General features: G+C 39.0%; 1 protein-coding gene across 1 annotated transcript; it reads right to left on the bottom strand.

Annotated features, from left to right (window-relative positions):
- Positions 1–2578: 2578 nt before the first annotated feature.
- Positions 2579–13510, bottom strand: adrb3a (adrenoceptor beta 3a). The gene is made up of 2 exons (XM_069138957.1): positions 11741–13510; positions 2579–4056 (listed from the first exon to the last, which is right to left on the bottom strand). The coding sequence occupies exons 1-2, from the start codon at positions 13054–13056 to the stop codon at positions 4029–4031; spliced, it is 1344 nt and encodes a 447-aa protein (XP_068995058.1). The 5' UTR covers positions 13057–13510; the 3' UTR covers positions 2579–4028.
- Positions 13511–21897: the final 8387 nt, after the last annotated feature.

Genomic DNA, 21897 nt, shown 5'->3' with positions numbered 1-21897 from the left:
ATGGCCAAACCAGGCAGTTAGGCCTGTTGATTAGAGTCCAGGACTAATTTAAGAGACACTCTTTTCACCAGCCTGTCTTGTCCACTGCTGTCTAAGCTCTTGCAACACTTGACAATAGCCTTCAGAGAAAAGCAGTACCATTATAATGTGAAATGGAAGAGTTTTTATAATGTGATATGTGCCGTAGGGGAGCAATGGATTCTGGTCTTTTCACACAGCTGTCACAATCTCGTATCTCTCCTCCTGTGATGGATTTTCTTTCTGTGATTGTCAAACATCAGCTCAGAATGACGAGTTTCACTTTATTCTGAGGCTGGGACAACAAAATTGACCCTGGCCTTTGTAGACTGCTGGATATGTGAATCTCTGGCTGTTGTGGCTGCACCTGAAATATTAGTGTGATGTCAGATTATCTGTGTTTGCCCAGTTGTCCATTAAGTGAAACAAATTCTAATCAGTCAACAAAATGGCTCGAGAAACACAGTTACAAAGGCACAGCAGCAAAAATGGCTATTGACTGTTTGATTTGTGGTCATCTGAGAAAAGGACTTGGATTCTTTTATCTATTGCTGTCGTATCATGAGGCTGTTATTAACAAGAAAGCGGATGCCAAGGCTCAGTCACGCCAACCTGTTACCAGGATGAATCCACAATACTTTATCTAATTATCCTGCTGCTGACTCGATTAGATTTAAGGGACCCTAACTAGTGATTTCTGAAGTCTAAGTTTGGTGTCAAAGGATTTCTTTTGTCGGAAAAATCTGTGTCCTGAAGAAAACTTTGACCTACCTGTTGACTCAGTGAAGGCTAAAAGCTGCATTGAACAGAAAAGTGCATATATCAAGTCAGTCAGTTGCAATCAAGAGAGAGCGAGGAAAATGTGGCACGCTTTGAAGTAGATCCAAGATTAAAAACAACACAGACCCTTTGTCACATTGAATAGAAAGCATTCAAAACACACAAAAATGTATTAAAGTGGAATGATAAAGTCATTACTTTGTTGAGGTGGATGCTTACATTTCCAGAAGAGCCTTCAATGAAAAATATTTATGACTTAAGTATTTAATGTATTTTATCATAATGTTTACATGTTATTAGTCTATGACTCATCACCTTTCATCTCAGCCTCATGTGCACACTGGTGAATATATGCTTATATATAAAATCAAACAAAAATGAATTTTGTCTCTTCTATTTTTATCTTATCAAATCCTCTGAGTTGTACCTTAAGTGGTGGCTCCTCTTTTTCTTTCCCTAATTTATGTTTAGAATTGATTTCAATCTAATCCCTCTCATAGAAAACATTGCAACAGGAATCATCTGATAAGAATGTGGCCTTACTTCAGATGGGATAATTGTTTCCACTGAGTTGTGGCTTTTTGCTGGATTGTAATTCTGTAGTCACACAGCTAATATTGGTCTTAGTTTGTTTTCAAAAGTCTTGTTTTATTTTTTAAAGTCCTAAATCACATAAATACCAAACAGCAGCAGAGCCAGACATGACTGTAGTTTCGATTACTTAAAATAATATTGGAAAAATCAGCTATTTAGAGTTGCATCTTGAGCTCACATCAACAACAGTTTTACATTGCCCAGTGTTGTGGAAGTATGAAGGTCAGGCCCTTCCAAGATAAATCTGAAGAGACATAAGAGGATCAGAGGGATAGAAAAGAAAAAAAATAACTTGTACAGAAAATTATGTTTACTTTGTCCTCAGTTTGTACAACTTTTCACTTTTTTTCTTGATAAAGTTATTTCTCCCCTTTCTGCCACTAAAGAAACCATAAAATGAAACAACATAAGATGGAAAAAAAAAAAAGCACATTGAGACTGAAGTCATGATGAGAGCCAATAAGTACAAACAATTCTTTGTTATTGAATCAAGTGTTGGAACCAGTTTAACAATGATTAATGATGCCCTGATAAGGTTAGGTTAGGTAGTTACTTTATTAATCCCCAAGGGGAAATTGTAAATAAATGACTGTTGTGTGATGAAAGTCAACTGAATGTATTCATTTCTACAAAATTATCCATCAGGATTATTCTGGTTTGACTTCCTCTCTTTAAAATGTATTGTCTAGAATTTCAGGCTTTAATGCATTTTTTATTGATGGTCTTAAATCACAAGTTAACCATTTTCTGTATTTCGAGAAAAGAAAGGTTATTTTGTCATGTTAACAGGTTAATTTATACCATTAATAAATGTGCAATCTTCAGATAATGGCATCAAAATACAAATAATTGCAAGAATGGCCGTTCTCAGCTTCCGTAGTTCAGTTGTTTATTCTGTATGATTTGCATTATTATAGTCTATCTTTGCTTCCACAGTGGTGAGTTTGCACTCAGAGCACATATGACCAGTGTTATACAGTTTTATAATATTATATTTCTCAATGCAACAAATAATGCCGTGAAGATAATAACACAGGGTGTCTCAGTACAACATAATAATGTTGAGAAAATGGTTTCCTACATCAAGGCCATTATTTTGTCTTATTTGGACATTTCAGAGTGTTATTGCAAGTACACCGTGACCTCTTACCAATGGGGAAAAAAAATTCAGGTTTGAAACATAGCATGTAGCAGCCTTATTTTATTACCTGCAGTTTTTAATACTGTACCTTGTGCAATAATGTATACTGATAGTTGACCAGAATTATTTTTGGTTAGTCCTGACCATCCCGTTCTCATTCCCAGTGCATAAAATACTTTCTTTGTCAAAGCTATTGGCATCACAGAGATACAATGTAATTTGGTGTTGGTGCCGTGACCACCCGAATCAAAGAAGGTGGTAATGTGAGGGAGTAGAAAGAGTGATGTGTGTGAGAAGGAACAATGGGGGTGATTGGATGAGATGAAGGGTTTCTTTCTACTGAAACACCATATTGCTTTTAATTTGAAACATATATGGGAGGTTTTGAGTTTGTATTAACGCATAATGCACTAACTTTCACGGGGCAAACGATAGCGGATCAAAACAAGGCTTCGAGTTGAGATCCTGAATCAATCAATACACCTTTAAAGTCAATGTGAAACCTTTTGACCATTTCATTTGTTTGTGTTGGCTCTCTTGCATGACATAAGCTTTAGAAATGATTCAAGAACTTCAAACACATTAAAAGTGTAAATTAATTTGAACCAAATCAAGAGAACTCAATAATTGATTTCCCCATTTTCCGGTGCACTCTGACAGCACTCCACTTATGCACCTAACCACATAGCTGTACTGCCTAAACGTAAGGCACGTATGTATGTATCTCTGAGACATCAGGCGCCTTTGCCAGAGCGACAGGATTTGAGGCCCTGGGATGAGGATTGCTTGTCCTGACAGAAGATTTTAAGTCATTTTTCATAGCCATGGTATCAATTAACATAGACTGTGGGCTTTAAATAACATAACTGTTGGATACAGACCTAGCCTAGACGCAAGAACTGAGTAGTTCGATGCATAGCTCAATGATTTAGCTGATATTACACTGAAAACGTCGTGTGATCAAAATGCTTTTACAATTAACACAGCCTTGCCAAAATTACAAATTAGTCAACTTTTGTATTTTGCTACAGATTCAGTGTATCATAAATACATAATTTACCAGATAATTACTGTACACATTTTTTTTTAATTCTGACATTTAGGAAACCATAGGCCACATACACTGTGTCCAAAAGTTTACTGGAATGCATTTAAAATGGTCTCATTCAGGAACAGAGTCTTTTGCAGTATGAAGATGACACTTGGAGGTTCGTCTGTGTTCTCGCCTCATGTCTGCAAAGCGCTGAGCAACAGCAGTCCATCTGTCCATGTCATCAAAAAGAGTCGCACTGTTTCCATCCAGAGCAAATCAGCTGTTTCTCCACACTCAATCCAGTCATCTCTTTGATGTCAGCTTCCTACGGCTTTGTTTTTCAGCGCTGGTGGTTGTACTTTTCTTTAGCTTGCCTTCACTGCTGTTTGGTCTCAGACTTTGCCGGAATCACAGTAACAGCTGGAGAGCACCGGTTGCTCCAGTAGATTGACATTTTACAGTTCATCCGTCCTTTTCCTGCAATGTGAAGCTGAAAAGAGATGGCCATATTAGTATGTGGCGTTTCTATTCAAATCAAAGTCTCAACTAGACAACAAGACATGAGCAAATCTCACATGTGATTACACTGTACCGAGTATATTTGATCATTTATATTTAGTTTCTACTCTAAAAGTAAAGACAAAAGGCAAAAATGTCCCGTAAGGACAGAATCCATTCATACATGAATATTTCACTCACATTTGTCTTTTTCATCTCATTTGTCCCTTAAATCCTGAATCCATGGTCTATTCTCTAAGACTTTTATTTCAGTCCATAGGCCTGCTAGATATCTTGTTATGAACCTCGTTATATCTTTGACTTGGTGTGAAGCCCTGTGAAATGTGACCATTTTCACAAATTAGCTTTTTTCTTTTACCGTCTGACTCGTAGTCCTTTGTTGGACACACCCTGTGTGCCATCTCAGTTTCTATCAGATAAAAAAAGCTCCAAGAGAGCAGCAGATGTTTGTCATTTTACAGGTTATTTGTAACTATGTGAAAAACAGTATAGATAGCATCGCTGAACCGCTTCTTTTATGTATTTTTTCTTTCTAATTACACAAAGTTATTGCATAGTTGCCCTCATCCCTTTATCCTTGGTGAAACTCTACTTCCCCCTCCCAACCAGACAGGAATTTGTGATGCTATCGCCTCCACTGTACATGTCTCCACAGGAAGACATAAACTACCTTGAACTGTAAGCTTTACAGAAATGTGAATGCATTTGGGGGAAAAAAAAAAATCACAGGAAACAGTTTACAATGTGATTTCATCAGAATTCACATGTGGAATCTAACCCTTTTTTACTGCATGACAAAGTTAAATCTCTGCAGTCCTCTGTCTGTGTCACCTGCGTCCTGTCAATACGAGTGGCTGTCAAGATGGTGCATTTGGATGAGTCACTGGACAAAAACTCCAAGAATGAAATACATTCAGTCGAGTCTCACTTGAGTCTGTGAATTATTTTAAATTGCAAGCCACAGACATGCGTGTACATGTTTTGTAATCCCAATTCAACTTAAAAGAGCGGAGTGCTTCTAAATTTAGGAAAACCCATGAAAAATCTCAGGTGTGTAAAATTTTCTGTCTCTAAACCCGCCTGCATATAGAAATGTATTAATTAGCAAATGTTTTGTAATTTATAGTTTTGTGTGAACACTCACCCTCGCCATGCACTCAGAATAGTTTGTGTTCATTTGATTTAGGGGCTGTAAAAAAGGACTTGGGTGTTATAATAGTAGGGAAAACCCTGCTACTTGTAAACAGCATGCTGTGGAAGAAGGTGAAGAGACGCTCAACGACTCCACTGCAATGCTCTGTGGAACTCCATCCGCGCTGCTGCACACAGCGCCGGTGGTCTTTTTATTACAGTTTATAAATATTAAACTTGTTGCAAGATTGTTGAGATATGTGAGGCACAAACAAAAATACAGACAGAGATTCCTGAAACTATATATAGGAAGATAAAATGGCCTGTATCCCATTTAATTAAATTTGGAACAGCCATTTAAAACCAGACACTCAACTAGCCACTCATTGTAAAATCCACTACAGAAGACCATTTAATTAGTAATACTGAAATTAATGCCAACAATGGTATAAAAGCCAGCCAGCAGAGAGAAGTCGCCATGTAAAGTAAAATGGTCATTTTATAGGTTTGGCTCATGTTTTCCAGCCATTGTGTTTTAAATGCAAGTCCATTTGAAAATGAAGCTACCTCTGATGTGTATCAGGACTATAAGAACTACATTTTTAGGCTTTTTCAAATGGGCTGAATCCATTAAAGGTTATCAGCCACTTCAAATGTAAACATAAATATTGGGGATTGATATTTTCTGACTTCTGCTGCTGTTAGTATTGTACACAGTCCTGTTAGCTACTGTTATAGGGATAGAGTAAAATAATATCCAGTTACAGTTTATTCCTTTTTCCTGTCAGTATGAACCGTAACAAGTTAAAGTTTTACTGTTCTTGAGTGTTTGCTCAACTCCTAGATGCCTCCATTTAAAGACCGTGATGCACTGTGATTGCCTCTGATACTGTTTCAACCAGGCTTGAAAAGGAGTGTTGGAGGTTTCCCACAGGTTACCACCACCACGTTTTGCTTTATCCTGCTCCTTCTTTCATGCTCTCCTGGGCCTGATCTCGCTCTAAGCTTTCTAAATTCACTTTATGCAAGTTGGCGTCTGAAGCTGTTAGGAGGCACGATTAGCATACTGCAGAGAGAAGCTGAGAATTACAGGGTTCACAGCGCAGGAACAAAAGCATTGGTGCACATCAGCCCCTCCTAAAGAGCATTGAGAACATCGAGTCGCTCCAACGTGTGCCTAATGATATATACTGCATGCTCACTATAGTTCTTTACATCAGCATTCAGGCCACTTTGAAATCACATGGTGCTGAAAGCTGCCACACATTAACAGCTCAGTAAAAAGCTTCTCAATCACAGCCTCTGTAGCTAAAGTATATTTGTCACATTCAAACTCCTGCTCAACACAAGACTTAAACCACACCATATACAGCACAGTAGAAAGAACTGTTCCCACATTTCTTAAATTACTTACCGCAAGCTATATTTTTAAACTAACAAAGTGTCCATTAATAAAACACCCTGCACTCTGTGAGGATACAGCAAGGATGTGTGGGAAATACAATTATATCTACATATTTAGCCGGAACAATGATACAATTTGTTCGAGCAACACTCAGTTATTTCAGTGTAAACCTGAGATGCCGGGCTTATCAACACAATGTCCTTTTAGAATATGTTCTTATGAGTTGTCAACCCGCATGTCTGAAATATTTACACGATCATTTGGAGTAATGAGCCACTTGTAGTGACTTAAGTGAGTCAGTGTTTATACTCCAAATTTCACGCTCTGCCATCTCTCTGTGCTTTGTGTAATGGGTGGTTATTTGTGCGTTTTTAGCTTCCCGTTTTAAGTACATGAGCTAAGAAAACGAACATTCAATCAATTGTGTCATCTTTATGTCTTGAACAGATTTGTTTTTGCAAGCTAGGAATGAAGGGGAAAAAAAATAAATTGTCAACAGACAATCAGTGCAGATGCCAGCCATCAGATGTTACTTTAAAATTAAATCTGGATGATTAGCTGCTGTGACTTCTCGGCCCTGTTAGATTACCGTTTTCTTGCCACATAATATGTTAATAATATTTATCCAACAGTTTTAATAACGATTATGCGTCTGATGCCTACAGTATGTAAGGTATATTTTTTTCAGTCTTTAATGGTGTTTTCTCAGCAACACTTGGACAAGTTGGTTCCTCACATGCGTGTCTTGGTCCTTCATTTGTGATTCACCAGCACAGCTGTAGAGGACATGTTTGTATAGAGCTTGGCAGATAATAATAATGACATAGTTCCATGCCCACACATGTCTGTATGGGTCCCGTAATGTAATTCTGGAGGGACAGTGGCATGCAAAAGTTTGGGCACCCTTAACGATTACTCTTATCGATGAACTGATCTCCAAAAAGCATAAAGATTAAGCATTCTTTAACATTTTAGGCAAAATTTGTGTGTTGTTTTTGTTTTCTACAAATCTAGAGTGGTAAAAAAAAAGGAGCGCCATGCAAAAATGTGGGCACATTAAATAATTTTTTACCAAGGTTTCAGTCCTTAATTAGCCTGTTGGAAATGTGGTTTATTCACTCTCATTTTGAGGAAAGTCCAGGTGATGCAGATTTCAAAGCTTTATAAATACTCCGACTCCTCAAACCCTGCCCCACCCATCAGAAGCCGTTAGCTCCATCTAAGTGGCTGCTCACCACTCTGAAAATTAAAATAACTGAGGCTTCAAGAAGCAAACATCACACTGTCTGTGAAAGAGTTGAAGGTGAAATGAGGATGGCTTCTACAGCAGGATAATTATCACTTTAAAGTCCTCAGTGGACGACCTCAAGATGAACAAGCTGAAGGTGTTCCCTTGGCCCGAACAATACCGAGACCTGAACGTCATAGAAAATCTGTGGATGGACCTCAAAAGAGCAACGCCTGTAAGACGTATGCTGTATGTATATATCAAAAGAAGAGCTCTGGTTGTGTTTCTAAACCAGTCTATCAGACATCAAACAGAGACTCTTCATTTCTGCTCCACATTCAGACTGCAATTTCATCCACTACTACTAGTTGGCCTCTGCTCTTTGAAATACAATGTTCTGCTCTTTGTTAACTTAATTTTAGCGCTCTCAATTGTGGTTGAACTGTGCAAACAAACTCCCTATGCAGAAATGTTTTTAAAATATGTTCCGATTTTATACCTCCAATACACATATCGGGAATAATGGAGAAACATGACGAATAAAAACAAAGGCAGACTCAGCTAAACTTTAATTAATTCTGTTAAAGCAGTCAGGCGGACTTCAAGGACATAACGGAGAATTGGTTTGCAGGGAATCTGAACAATTTTAATTTTTATACCGTAAAACATGGTGCCATGACAGAAGCTGAATGAATTTGACAAGGGCACCACTGATATTCCAGCATGTATTTCTATGAAAACAAAGCAACTATTGATAATGCCTGTTCTGTGCTGTGAGGTGCAGCCCTAGTAACATTCATCTCAGTGATGAATAGATGATAGATCTCCTGACTAAACCAACCTCGCTGTTTAATTCTGTCCTAATTAAGGTTTAATGGCAATATGCTGCTCAATTGCTCTTTTGTGTTGCTAGTTCAATAGAAAGTGGACATGGATGACTGTCGAGGTCTCGATCAGATGGATGGCGGTATTGGAACTCTTGGGCAAAAACTTCAGCAGTCTAAGACTGTACCCTGAACAGCTTGTCATATTTCTAAACCCTGTCTTTGAACCTTGGTGCCGTAACAGTCATTCTAGAGCGGCTGGTTTCACTTAGGTTTCTAATCCTGCCCAAAAGTGCAGGAAGAGTCGGCTGAGCCTTGCTCTTGGTCTGATTTACTACAGAACACCTCAGGCTCCTTTTAAGGAAGACTTTTATATGCTCGTAAATGTCTCCTGTTTCACAGCACCATTGATAATGTCTGTAAAATTCCACAAAGGGGATGTCATGTAAGGAGAAGAGAGAAATTATATATAGTTTGTAAAGAGAGTAAATATTTCAAATGGAAACATCCCGGGTCCATAAAAGTGGATTACTCGTGGGAATTCACGACAAGGTGTCGAGTGTACATAAGAGTTGTGCCACCTGTCCAATAAAACTGAATCATAAACTGAATTTACTTAACTTTACTTAAATCTGTGGATTTTAACCTTAATTTTATCGTGTCAAATGTTTTCAGACTTAAATTCATATAAACAACTACAATTTGTTTCTTGCACAAAAGCTCTAAATTTGTGACACATACTGAAATAGCACTTAATGCATTCAGTCATGACGTGTTGGAGACATTAACTAAACATGCACTTAAATATTAGTTACATTTGGAGCGATCATATCAAGTGGATTGTGTCCTTCATTGTATCTGGCTTTGAAGACTGCACTGCTATAAAAATATCTGAAATTCAAAAAGCTTTCAGGGAATCAAAGTAGAAATCTTGCATAATATTAAAATTTTGTGATGACAATAATAACACATTTTTAAATTGAAAATGGGAATTGAATTTTTAGCTAAAAAGTTCAGAGAACTTTACATTTAGAACGCAAACTTCCAATTGACATAAAATATTGATAATAAGTTGTGAAATTGGCAAAAGTCTTCCACTATATATAGCATTTTACTTTTAATTTCAAGAATCTACCGATATTGTCATAATAATTACTGCTGCAGTTCAGTCTGTAGGCCTGCGGCCAACTTGTGGTTACGTATTAATAATTAAAATATTCAGTTGTTTAACCTCAGTGAACTTATGTTAGATAAAGGGCTCTCGTTGGCTGTCAGTCGTGTAAACAGCAGCTCTAGTTATGGGGGAAGTCTTGTGCACAAGTGATAAAGATTTATCTGCTGCAGGGGGTGTTGGGCAGGGCACACTGAGGCCCACTGACAGGCAGACAGCCACACTAATATGCAAATACTGAAGGGCCATGTGGTTCTCTGAATCAGCCTTTCACCCGTGGCACAGTGGGTTCACAGAGACACTTCACACTCATCTTTATCATTAAGGGACACAAATTGTTTTCTCAGATTCCAGATAATGAAATTGACACACAAAAAAAAACCTTTACAATATGGAGGTTTCCATCAAATATAAAAATAATTTATTAATTTAATTGTTCTTTATCACCTACAATACCCCCCAAGCTTATTAGCATGCTGATCTATTAGTTATTTTTACAACACTGACATCAGCTGGATCCAAAGAATGATTGCAGTTAACAGTGCAGTAAGAAATACCGGTATTGTGTTCTTATGTTTATTGAATCGTGCATTAAAATCCAAATATGAAGTTTTGCTTTTCGTGTTATAATTGTGAGCAGCCGGTCTTCAAAACTAATGATTTATTTTTCGGATCATTTGCACTGAATATATTTTATGTCTGGACTGCAGCACTGTGATGTATTAAAGCATTTCCAAATATGGATTTCTACTTCCATTAAAGGCACAAATCAGCAGTTTACCATCAAATTCAAAACTTTTGACATTTTACTAGAAGTCTTCTATTTCTAACACATCTTTAAAAGTGTTTAAGGTGCCTAATTCTCACTATGAATGTCAGCACAATACAAAGTAGATGTGTGGAGCTAAACCTTTTGTAAGCCAGATGATTATTTTTGTAACGGGCAAAAAAATCTGGGGAAAACTAAACAAATATTGATTATTTTCAGTATCATGAAATTTGTCTATAAAGACTCTTGGACTGGACTAGATCTATGTTTCGAACGTGGTTGAAATATTTTTTGAAACTTGATGTTCAATTTGTTGGTGATCATAGGATTGTTTCACACTTTTTAATCTGCATAATTCATACTTAACAAATGACTAGCTTTTTCAGTTTCAGAGAAGTAAGACTTAAAATTGTCATTGTTTCTTAGTTGTCTTTGTTTTTTTTGTCAAACTGAAACAAGTTTGTTGGTGTTTTTTTTTTTTATCATCGTCTCTATATAATACTCAGTGTGCATCAGCATATCCAAAAGCAGGAAGTCATTTAAATTGTTTGATTCTCCGTGGCATTGATTCTACAGTGCAAGACTTCACAGTTTCCCCTCACATGTAACCTTTAGCTTGGAATTGGAATAATAAGAAATCTCAATTTGAAGCTACAGTTGCTGCTGCTGAAGTCACACAATCCCTGATACAGCTCTGTCCTTTCGATTTTGTAGAGATTTGACCTGAAGTCCATGAGTTACTCTCAAAGGAGATGCACAGAGATTCCTAAGGCCGTATCATGTGTGGCATTATAAAATGTATTCTAATTAAACAGCCTTATTTATTCAAATGGACAGAAAGGACTTGTATGACCTGGCTGTCATTCGTGTTATACTGTTGTCTACTGATTGCCATTGTGCCTGGTAGGTGTGTTAACATGAATTATTGCTGTTGTGCATGACAGCAGGTGTACAGTAGCAGTACAAATTATAGACTTCATTGTATTCAGGCATTGACTTCACTTTCTTTACTTAAGAAGTTAGAAGTATTCACTGCTTGTGTTTGTAGAAGGGGGTAATTTTTAAAGCTTTTATCACATCAAAATAATTGCAACATGGTGAAAATAATTAAAGACAGAATAACTTACAATTTGGTTTCTGGCTCTGTAAAGTCACTGAACTGTGTGCTTCCGTTGGACTGCACAGGATCAGGGTAAACTTCCTCACTTTTGCTGCTTTGCTGTGTACTGGCCAGGCTCTCACTGCCTTCAGTCCTGCTCGTTGGAGACTTTTGGAAGGAGCCGGCCGTGCCGGACTCTGTTTGCCATAGAAAACAGGAGCAGCGAGTCCTTAGTTCTTTATAGAAAGTATTAAGCCGCAGGGTGGAGAGCCACGGGCAGCCCAGCAGGTTCTTAAAGGCAGTCCGAAACTCTGGACTCCTGCAGTAGATGATGGGATTGAGGCCGGAGTTGATGTAGCCCAGCCAGTTTAACAGTCTGAAGAGCCACTCTTCTGGAATATCTCTGTTAAAAGCATTGATGATGTTTGCAACAAAGAATGGCAGCCAGCACACAGTGAAGGTCCCCATTATGATGCCCAGAGTCTTGAGGGCCTTGTGCTCTTTGATCAGCATTAGCCGTGATGGCCTCCGTTTGGCGCTCTTCCTCTTTGCGGTGCTGTTGCAGCTGCTGGAGCCCACACATGCCGACGGCAGGGTATTGTTGACGTCGGGGGCAACTTGCATCTGTGCTGTTGCACACTCATTCCAGAAACGCATGCGATTCTTATCTATGAGCCGGACCTGCCGTGTCGCTATTACGAAGACTCTGGTGTAGACAAATATCATTATGAGCAGCGGAATGTAAAAAGACACTATTGAAGATATAATAGCAAAGCCTGTGTTGGTCACAAAGTCACAGCATGCAGGGTCATTGTAGCACCTCTGCGCTTCAGGGTCTCCGTCTGCCCGCCAATACCCTTTCATAATTGGTACAAAGGAAATTAAGGTGGACACAACCCACACTAAACACACTATTATTCTGGCACGCCACTTGCTAAGTAGGACCTTGTGTCGTAGCGGCCTCGTAATGGCTATATACCGATCCACTGCTATGACGCAGAGCGTCTCAATGCTCGCCGTCACACAGAGAACGTCAACAGAAGTCCAGAGCTCACAGAATGTTCTACTGAGTTGCCAGTTACCTGTCACCACTATGGTGGTCCCAAGAGGCACCACGAGGACCCCCATGATGAGGTCCGCACACGCTAGGGACATAATGAAGATGTTTGTCGTCGTTTGTAGCTGCGAAGTGCGCGCCACAGCGATGAGGACCAGCAGGTTTCCCACCACTGTGATCAGTATGATGGTGACCAGTATGACGAGGATCCAGGGTCCCACCGCTTTGTGGTACGTTCCCGTCGTGTTCGTCCCAAAGAGCCCTGAAGTGCTCAAGTTGCCATCCATTATTCCCCGGCTCAACTGTTTTCACATCAAAGCTAAGGACTCTGCACTCTGACAAGCATTATGCATATGAATATACTCAAAATCAAAAGCTCATTACATTCTTTTTACTCAATCGTTTCTTTCCTTTGCAGTTATTGCTCACATCTCACACCTCGCAGTCTTGTTTGGTAGTACTCGGAAGGAAGTAGTAGCTCTCCATCTTTTATCGTGGAAGTTCTCACAGGCAAAAACATCATGTTCTCCAAAGAAATTAATCCAAAGTGTCCAGAGAGCTTAAACAATATTAGCTCAAAGTTGCCGAACTTTCATCAATCCAGCATGTCAAGTGAAAAAAAAAGTTTCTGAGGAGAAAACCAAGCCGTGTCCATTTAAAAACGTCCAGTGGGATTAGTTCTTTCGCAGAGTCTTGCATGAGCCATAATGCCACGGTTCGACTGTTTGGACATCAAGCAAACAGTGACGCCGTTGCAAGAACCACCAGAGTGCACCAGAGTGGCTGACCACTCTTTATTTTGGTCCTCTCTCTCTCGCTCTCTCTCTCGCTCTCTCTTACTCTCTCGGTGCAGGTTGCCCAAGATTGTATTGGCTGTAATCACACCCTGGCTGAAGGCAGAGGGGAGGAGTTGAAAAGTGTGCCTGTGTGTTGTGTCGAAGCCGTACAGGGATCAGTACCCTGATAGAGCCATGCACATGTGGTCAATCACACACACAGACACACATGCAGTATATGTGACGCCGCACAGCAAAGAAAACTTCCTGCATTAAAGCATGTAAAATGTGTGTCAAAATGTCACATTAAAGCTGTAAAAATCATCAGCACTTTTTCGGTAATGTCACTGATGTTGTGATGAATATAACGACTATAGCATTAACCATACATTATCTGTCACCTGATGTCAGCGTTGTGGCAGTCTTTTCAATTCTTGAGGCACGGTGACATTTTTGCTTACTCAATTAAACACCGGCTTTGCAGCAAACGTAGAATCGCTGGACTATCTCACAAATTCAGCTGACTTTGTGTCTCATTATCTCCACTTAGATAGTGCAACTCTGAAGGCTTCTAAAGGTTTATTTGTAATGCAGTTTGTGGTCAGCTTTGCAGACCACAAGGCACGAGGCACCTCCAACTGTAGAGAGCAGGAAAAAAGTGGCCTCTCTTTGACTCAAAGCAGTAAAAGAAAATAATAGATCTCTATCTCGCTGTTACTCAAGCCGATGCACTGAAGAAGAACAACAATCAGGCAAATGCCTTTCATGCGATTCACTTCTGATATCCAGTGCTCCATTGTGGTGCTGATCTGTCTTGTCACTGAGCAGTTCCTTCTTTGGTCTGATCGGCTCTACAAATGCAGCTGTGATTGCTTTGAGATTGTTCCTGCCTTGGGTTTTACTTCTCCTTAATGATGATAAACAAGGGAATGTCGCATACAAATTTTATTTTTTGTCAAAACTTTGTGTAATTCCAGAGATTTTTTTAATGATTCGTTTTTATTATTTCTTCTTCGAAGCAGCAATAAATCAAGAGAAAATGTAGCAGCCGACATAATGAAAACAGTGTGAAAAAGTAGCAAAAACATACCGTAAACTACCTGCTCTGCAGAAATACATGTTACATATGATACGATACAGTTTTCTATTAGCTAAGGAGCTAATATTTCCCTCCACAAAGCAAAAACAGAGCTAAAAGAGAGTGAACATGAGACTTAAGATCTTTACACACCAGGGGCATGTCAATACATTTCTTCAAACTGTTGTTTTGTCATGTGTAATTTCACACGGACAAAAAATATTGCACGGCGGAAAAAAAAAAGCGAAAGAAAGAAGGCAGTTTTTCACACTGCATATGAAGGCATCAAACAATCACAATTGTGCATTTCAGGAATTGTGATATCCTTAGTGGGAAGCTCACATGCAGAGGGATTTCCACAAACAGCAGACAGCACACAGCTTCGTCCGTCCTGTTACATCCGGTCTAAACCCAAAATATTCCCAAACTAAACTCCTTCTCTTTCAGATAGGCTGCGTCCCTGTCTGTTTAGCTGCCTGCACAATGAATGATGTGCACTACAGTCACGTTAAAGCCTCTGTGTCAGTTTAAATGAAAATTTTGCACGTTCTCCTTCTATAGTGGTATATCTTAATACCTTTATGCCACGCCGCTTAAAAACAATACATTTTCGGCATTTTGAATCTATGATTTTTTTTTTCTGAAGAATGAGCTAGCGAGTATTTATTTGGACTTAAAAAAAAACAAAACAAAAAAAAAAAACTGTGGCATCTGTCGCAAAGTCGCAATAATTATGTGAACACGAAACATGAACATTTTTGTGGTGTGCATTCATCATGAGCAAGGTGGGGAAAGACCTTTACAGTCACCAGAGTCGAGACTCAAAAGGAATGCTAATGTAGCACTGTAACTGTTGTAAATGTTGTTTTTTTATGCCCCAAAATGGCCAAATTTCTTTTTATTTTTAACGTTTTCATTTTACTGAATACCAAGTTTTTACAAAATCTGGTTTACAGTTAGAAACCGTTCAAAATCGAGCCACGCAGCCAGGACATGTTCAACTTTGCTAAGGATGAATGAACAGCAAGCTATTCTGTTTCTGCAAAATGCAAATGAATAAATAAATAAATAAATAAAACACCGGCCCCTCTAACTTTTAAAATTTTAAAATTTTTGTGTTTGTACAGATTAAACATGAACATTTGTGAACTTTCGGTGCTGCTGGTGGATTTTCTTTCCTCAGGACAGAGCTAAGCTACCTGCTTCACATGTTTCCATTCTTTAGGTCAAATTGAGGTTACCAGCTGCTGAATCCAGCTTTAACATCGAGAGTGATAAATATATTCTTATTTAACTCCCAACAAGAGAGCAAACAAACACGTTTCACAAAATGTCTTTTAAGGTGTTACCTGAGTGATTTTCTTTAAATATCGCTGTCAATTTTAAAACAAATAGTCTTGAGAGGGAGTCCAGATAGACATTAAAACTGTGCGGTATTGGAGCCTGCTTTTCTTTGCCATCATATACATAAACGCTTCCTTCCCCTCTGCTCCATTTTTTTCCCCCCTCTGGGTCACTTTGCCACTCATCTGACAGGAAGTTGTGCAGTTATAAGTGCATTCACTAGACAGGAAATGGAGGCAAAAGAAAAACACTTGGTGCCTTTGTGAGTTGATGACCAAGAGGCCCAATCTGACAGCATTTCTGTAGATGAAGGTCACTGCTGGGGAGCTGACAGCTTGACAGCTGCTCATTTGTCTTTGCGTGAGAAGATACCATTGGTGGATCTGGACCCGGTCCTAGTCCAGTCAAGCACGGCAGCTGGCACAACCTGAGTTGTTGATAGTGGATTCAGCCATGACAGCTTTCTCACCATTACATAGACAGCCTGTAATGGTAACATTAGTGCACTGTGCACACAGGGATTTATATTGCATAATAATAAGTCACTTACAAGAATAACTTTTTACATTAACTTTGCAAAATTGTCAGGAATAATATGCCGTATTTATATAATAATTAATGTTTTTGTAGATTTGTATTACAAGGTGTAATTTACCCATTAGGCCCATATGTGTGATGTGGCTTTACATGGTACTCCAGTGCACTTGATGTGAAGAGTACGTCACTCAAATATTTGCAACACTACTTGTTACCTGCTTTATGTGAGATGAGTTGTAGCCCTGGAGATACATTTGACAGCAACCGCATACTTCCTCAAAAGAAAACCCGATTTACATCGAGCACAACGGTCCAGGATTTGCTCAGTTCATGATGACAGCCTGTAAATCATCAGAGCAGTCATAAAACTTCATAAAGCCTGATTATTATACACTCACTCCCTGCATATCCTGTGTGCTGGGAATGTTTCCGTCCTCTCCATGGAAACCTCACAAGCGATATGTTCAAATTCACTTAGCAGCATATAGCGTGGGCCTGATCCGTTGCAGCCTTCTGGACTTCACAATCTTACATTTAAATTCACAAAGTAATCCATCTGTGCTTTGCCAGCACTCCCATTCTTGGAAAAAAAACTGCAGTCACTCATGTTCAACAGCAAAAGTCAGAGGATGTAAATCATGTTAGAGGTGGCTCATATTCATCAGTGGTGATTGTAGGCCATTTGTTTAACACTAGATCTGGCTCCTGGAGTTGTTTGGATCTGCTGAAGTGCCACCCATTGCTTTTCCAGGAGGAGACAAGCGGTTTAATGTCTCATTTGTGAAAAGAAACTATAGTAGAATAGGAGACAGCGGAGTGACTGAACGATCAAGCTGTTCCATTCAGCACCCGCTTTTATCTGTCTCATGTTAATTATACTACATGTTCAAGGACTGCGATGGGATTCCCAGTTATTCCCAGTTGAATCATTTAGATTGTTATGACTTTTCTGTACGTCAGATGTTTAGGAATGCCCCCTGTGAGTTTGTTGGGTAGCTTTTTTTTTTTTCTGTCTTAGGCACAGGAAACTCTCCATTAGCTGGAGAATCTAATCAAGACTAGAAGGCTGCAAGTGCAAAACAAAACTTAAGACTCCAGGGCACTAATGATGGCTCTACTTTAACCTGTAAAAAATGGTAAGATATAATAATATGCAAAATATATATGCTACATACATATTATATACATCAAGATCTGGAAGAAAATGGATCACGGAAATTACATTTGACCAGAGATGATTTATTACTCATGTTTGCATCCTGTGGGGGATGAAGCCCAAAAGCAGATGCAGTACATAGTATGAAACCATGTGTTGAGGTGAGATAGGGTGGTTTAAAAACTGAGCGGTTCGGCCTTCTGCAACTATCATGTCGTGGGTAAGTCACACTCATTATGCACTGAGTGGAACCACATGCCGGTTTCTACAGGGAATATTAAGGGGGTTTAAGGCACTGATGGCCTTTGTCCGCTCATACTCAGCGCTCTCTGTAGAGACGTTTGAGACCCGTATCAGGCTATTTTTGAGGCTATCACAAGTGTTTTATTCTGACAGCCGTCCCTGAATGAATACAGACGCTTTCAATCTCGAGCTTATGTTCTTAATAATAAGAAATGCGTCGAAAATGAAGTAAACGTTTTGCAAACATGACACTGCCTCTCACAATCCATATTCCTCTGTTGTCCTGCTCTTATTTATCACTTTTGAGATTAGATTTAAAATTAAACTTGTTAGATTGACAGGTCTGTTGTGCAGTCAGGTTATAGCTATTTGTTAGCGGGACGTATCACCGGGTTTAAAACCAGATCGAATCAGATCAGATCAAAAAACGAATTGATACTCAATAGACAGTTTGTATTACAACAGCTGAAATTCAACAGCATGTGCACATTTTTCATCTGTATACTTTTAAATTGAAAAGTACCGGCAATAAGCCAACCAGGGGTGTAACTTCGATCTCTCACTCAGTGATAGGCACTAGCTTTATAGCTCTGGTTCCGCTATTGCAGTCCAGCCGAAAATATTGTGTTAATGTTATTTACCTAATTTATGAGCACCTGTTACTTTGTTATCTCAGTGTAGGAGTATCTGCTGTGTTTTGCAGACGTGTTGCAGGTCGGGCTAGTTTCTGTCCTCTGATCTCTGTGTCACAAACGACAGAGCTCAACCCTGCCTGTTCCCCCTCCGTTACACTGACACTGTGTGGAGCAGACACAGGTGAAGGGAACGAGTGTCCACTCAATAATCGATTGCATTGATGGCGTTGTTTTCTCTGACAATTGTTTTTTAAAATAAATAAAGAATGCTAAATTGGATCGCCAAATATACTTGGGCTGCCGTCAATATACCTGGGTGGTCTGCCCACGTAAGTCTGTGTGTATGAAACTGTGCATTATTCAAACCGTCATCGAGAAAGTCAGAAACGGGTAACAAGCTACTGGTGTAGCTCACAAGTCATGTGTTGGAGATTCCCTGCCCAATACAAATATTACCAGAGCCTGCAGTGCGCAAATAGATTAACCATGAATGTTTCCTTTTTTTGATTGATGTTTTAATGTGGCTAGATTTTATTTTATTTTATTTGCTTGCTGTTTGTTCTTTTGTAATTGTAAAGTGTTTTGGGACCATATTGAATGGTGATTCTTCACTCTAAACAAGATTGAATTGAAATTTGAATTGTTTAATTAGGAGCTCTAACGCCCACATATTTACATTAAAGAGAGATGTCTGTAGAATAAAGTAGCCAGAAAATTTCAATTTCAAATATTAAAGCATGCAATAAAAAAATAATTGATAGAGACTTTAATAAATGGCATTAATTAATTTTCTTTTAACTATTATATTCTTTAATTGTTCAATGCTTTTCCAATTGGTTCTTTCAGGTGTTTCTATCTGTTTGTTTTTTAAACTCTTTCATCCTGCTCATAGTTGCTGGGTGACGTGATCCTGTTGAGGTGTGGTTTATTTTCTAAACTTGGTTACCTGGGTTGTCAGCAATTTTTTTTCTGTATTAAACATAAATAAGGAACAGAGATTTTGTCAAACCTCTGTGCATACAGTACAGTAAAATTCATTGCTTTATTTCGTCACTCAGCTTATAGTCTACTAATAGAAATCATTGTCGATACATATCTGCTTTAAGCGACCCGTTTGCTTGTGTTTTCTTTGACAGTACCCGTACAGGACAGTGTTTCTAATGACCAAGAGTTACCTTAAGCTCAAAACAATACAAGCTACTGGCAGCAGGCCAGTTAATTGAGTATCTTGTTAGGCTAGTTTTGAAAGCACTGTCACAACACATTATGACTAAAAACCATGCTGGTGTTTCCATTTGGTAAACACTGAGCCAAAAGTAAATGTGACCTCCTGTTTTCCTGCTGCTTGTGATCAAACTGCTAAAGCCTTCGTGGCTAGGAGCAGGTCAACACGAGGTTGTAAATCTGCGAGACTTTTGTTGATGGCTATTACAGCATACTGTTAAAAATATGCACAGCCACAAGGTCTGCCATTATTGTTTAAAGGCAAACGGTAAATTAGAAGCAAAGGTTGACAAAGGCTCTATGTCTTTAATGAGAGAAATGGTGTGCTTCTGATCTTCCACTGAATCAGTGTCAGAGTGAGGAAGACGGTGGTGCAGGGTGCTGGCGCCACAGACAGACACAGACGGAGAGAGAAGGGCTCTGGTTCATCTCTCATCTGGTCCTGTGGAGATCACTGACTACAGCTAGTGTCGGCAGTATGTTAACCCTCTGCAGTCAGCAGGAGTTTAGTTCACATTTGTCACCGCGTATTACTCAGTACTGCTTGTGATCTCACGCAATTATTGATGGCGGTCCAGGTGAGATCCTCCAGTGGGGGAAATCATCGGTCAGGTTAACATGCCAGATAAAGATTAGCCACACGGTAATGTTGATGTCCAGAGCGATAACAGTCTTATCAGTAGAAAAGAAAGAATGTGAGACAAAACAACAGACAAATTGAGCGTACAAAATTTAAATAAGGGTAGAAGAAGGGCAGAGAGCAAACAAGGGACAGCAAACTGGAAAATAGACAACTTAAAAACGGGAAAATGTAAGAAAAGAAAAAGAAGGTTTACTCTTACTGCAGTAGAGTGCAAAAGTTAAAAATAATAATAATAATAACATCATAATATAGAAATACATTTCTACTATCTACACTGGTGTGCCGTTTTTGTTTTGAAGATACTTGGCAGGTAGATACTTAATTTACACCCAAGCCAGTCCTATAGCACACATCGGGCACGAGGTATGGCACACCTAGGCTATCACGGGGTTAACACTTAAAGATTAACAACCATTCATAGGTGATTTTAGTTTTCTAGTTTACCCAACATGCATGTCTTTGAATTGGGACAAGAAACCCAGAGAAAGGACTTTGTGCCAGCACCTCGAGCCAGCATGTGGACTTGAACTGTCTTTCTGTGAAGCAACAGTGCTAATCACTGAGTCACTGTGCTTCTTTAAAGACAGCACATCTATATATTTAAAAAAAAAAAAGTGTGTATTACCTCTTTTAACTTTTGATGACCTTGATATTATCTGACAAACAGCCAGAACAAGAACACTACTGGTAACACAGAATTAAAATGTATGCACTCTAAAAAGTGTGATGTGTCTGTTACTTCAGGACACCACCTCTCTTTTTGTACTTTGAATTATCAGTTGTTGAATAATTTCATCCGTGAAGAGCAACCACAAAACTGAGACGGGTTTAAACAGTTTTGAGATTATGTTCATCGTGTTCAAGATTGTAAGATGCGGGTAGTTCTAGAAATCATCTTGTTGGCCTGCCATCCTTATCCTGCAGATGATCACTCGGATACAAGAGATTTAATGTGGTTTCAAAGTTACGTTGTTCGTCTTCTGTCTATTTTTGCCACATCTGTGTATTCAAGAGTGTTTACATTTTAATTGTGTCCATCCATAGAATCCAAAAATTCATGTCCTGTTGTAATTTTCTAAATCTTAGTGACAAACTTGACACAGCAGACTTATCTCGAGTGACAGAGCGTACAGTCACACTAAAACAGGGAGATATTTACAGTCATTTTCCACACTAATGTCAAAGCCTAGCCCAATTTGAGTTCGCACTTTGGACCTCGCTTAATATACAAGGCGTACCACCCATTTTCTCTGGCTGCGTGAAGTACAGAGTGTAATAATTAAGACCAGAGAAGCCCGTCAATCAGTCCCTTTTTGTTGTAATGGGGACATAAACAGTCCTTTTTGGGCTCACAGAACCCCTTTTGACTGCCTGCATCCTCAGCGGTCGTACTGCAGTAACCAAATGTTTCCAACGACTTGTCATGTACGTTTGCACGAAAAGTGTTCCAGCCACACGGTTTCAAGGCAAGTCGTTGTATCTTGCATTGCGC

Source organism: Embiotoca jacksoni, unplaced genomic scaffold (genome assembly GCF_022577435.1).
Source record: "Embiotoca jacksoni isolate LCO1_2020_lvr unplaced genomic scaffold, fEmbJac1.0.p SCAF_8, whole genome shotgun sequence".
Taxonomy (NCBI): domain Eukaryota; kingdom Metazoa; phylum Chordata; class Actinopteri; family Embiotocidae; genus Embiotoca; species Embiotoca jacksoni.
Note: the sequence above shows the minus strand (reverse complement) of the source record. Positions and strands in the feature narration are given on the sequence as shown.

Bases quoted from the DNA above. Each gene is read 5' to 3' on its own strand.
- adrb3a (XM_069138957.1), bottom strand. From the start codon at position 13,056: ATGGATGGCAACTTGAGCACTTCAGGGCTCTTTGGGACGAACACGACG. The intron at 4,057-11,740 runs GTAAGTTATTCT...ATCTCTTTTCAG, and splicing joins ACAGAGCCAGAAACCAAATT to CTTCACATTGCAGGAAAAGG.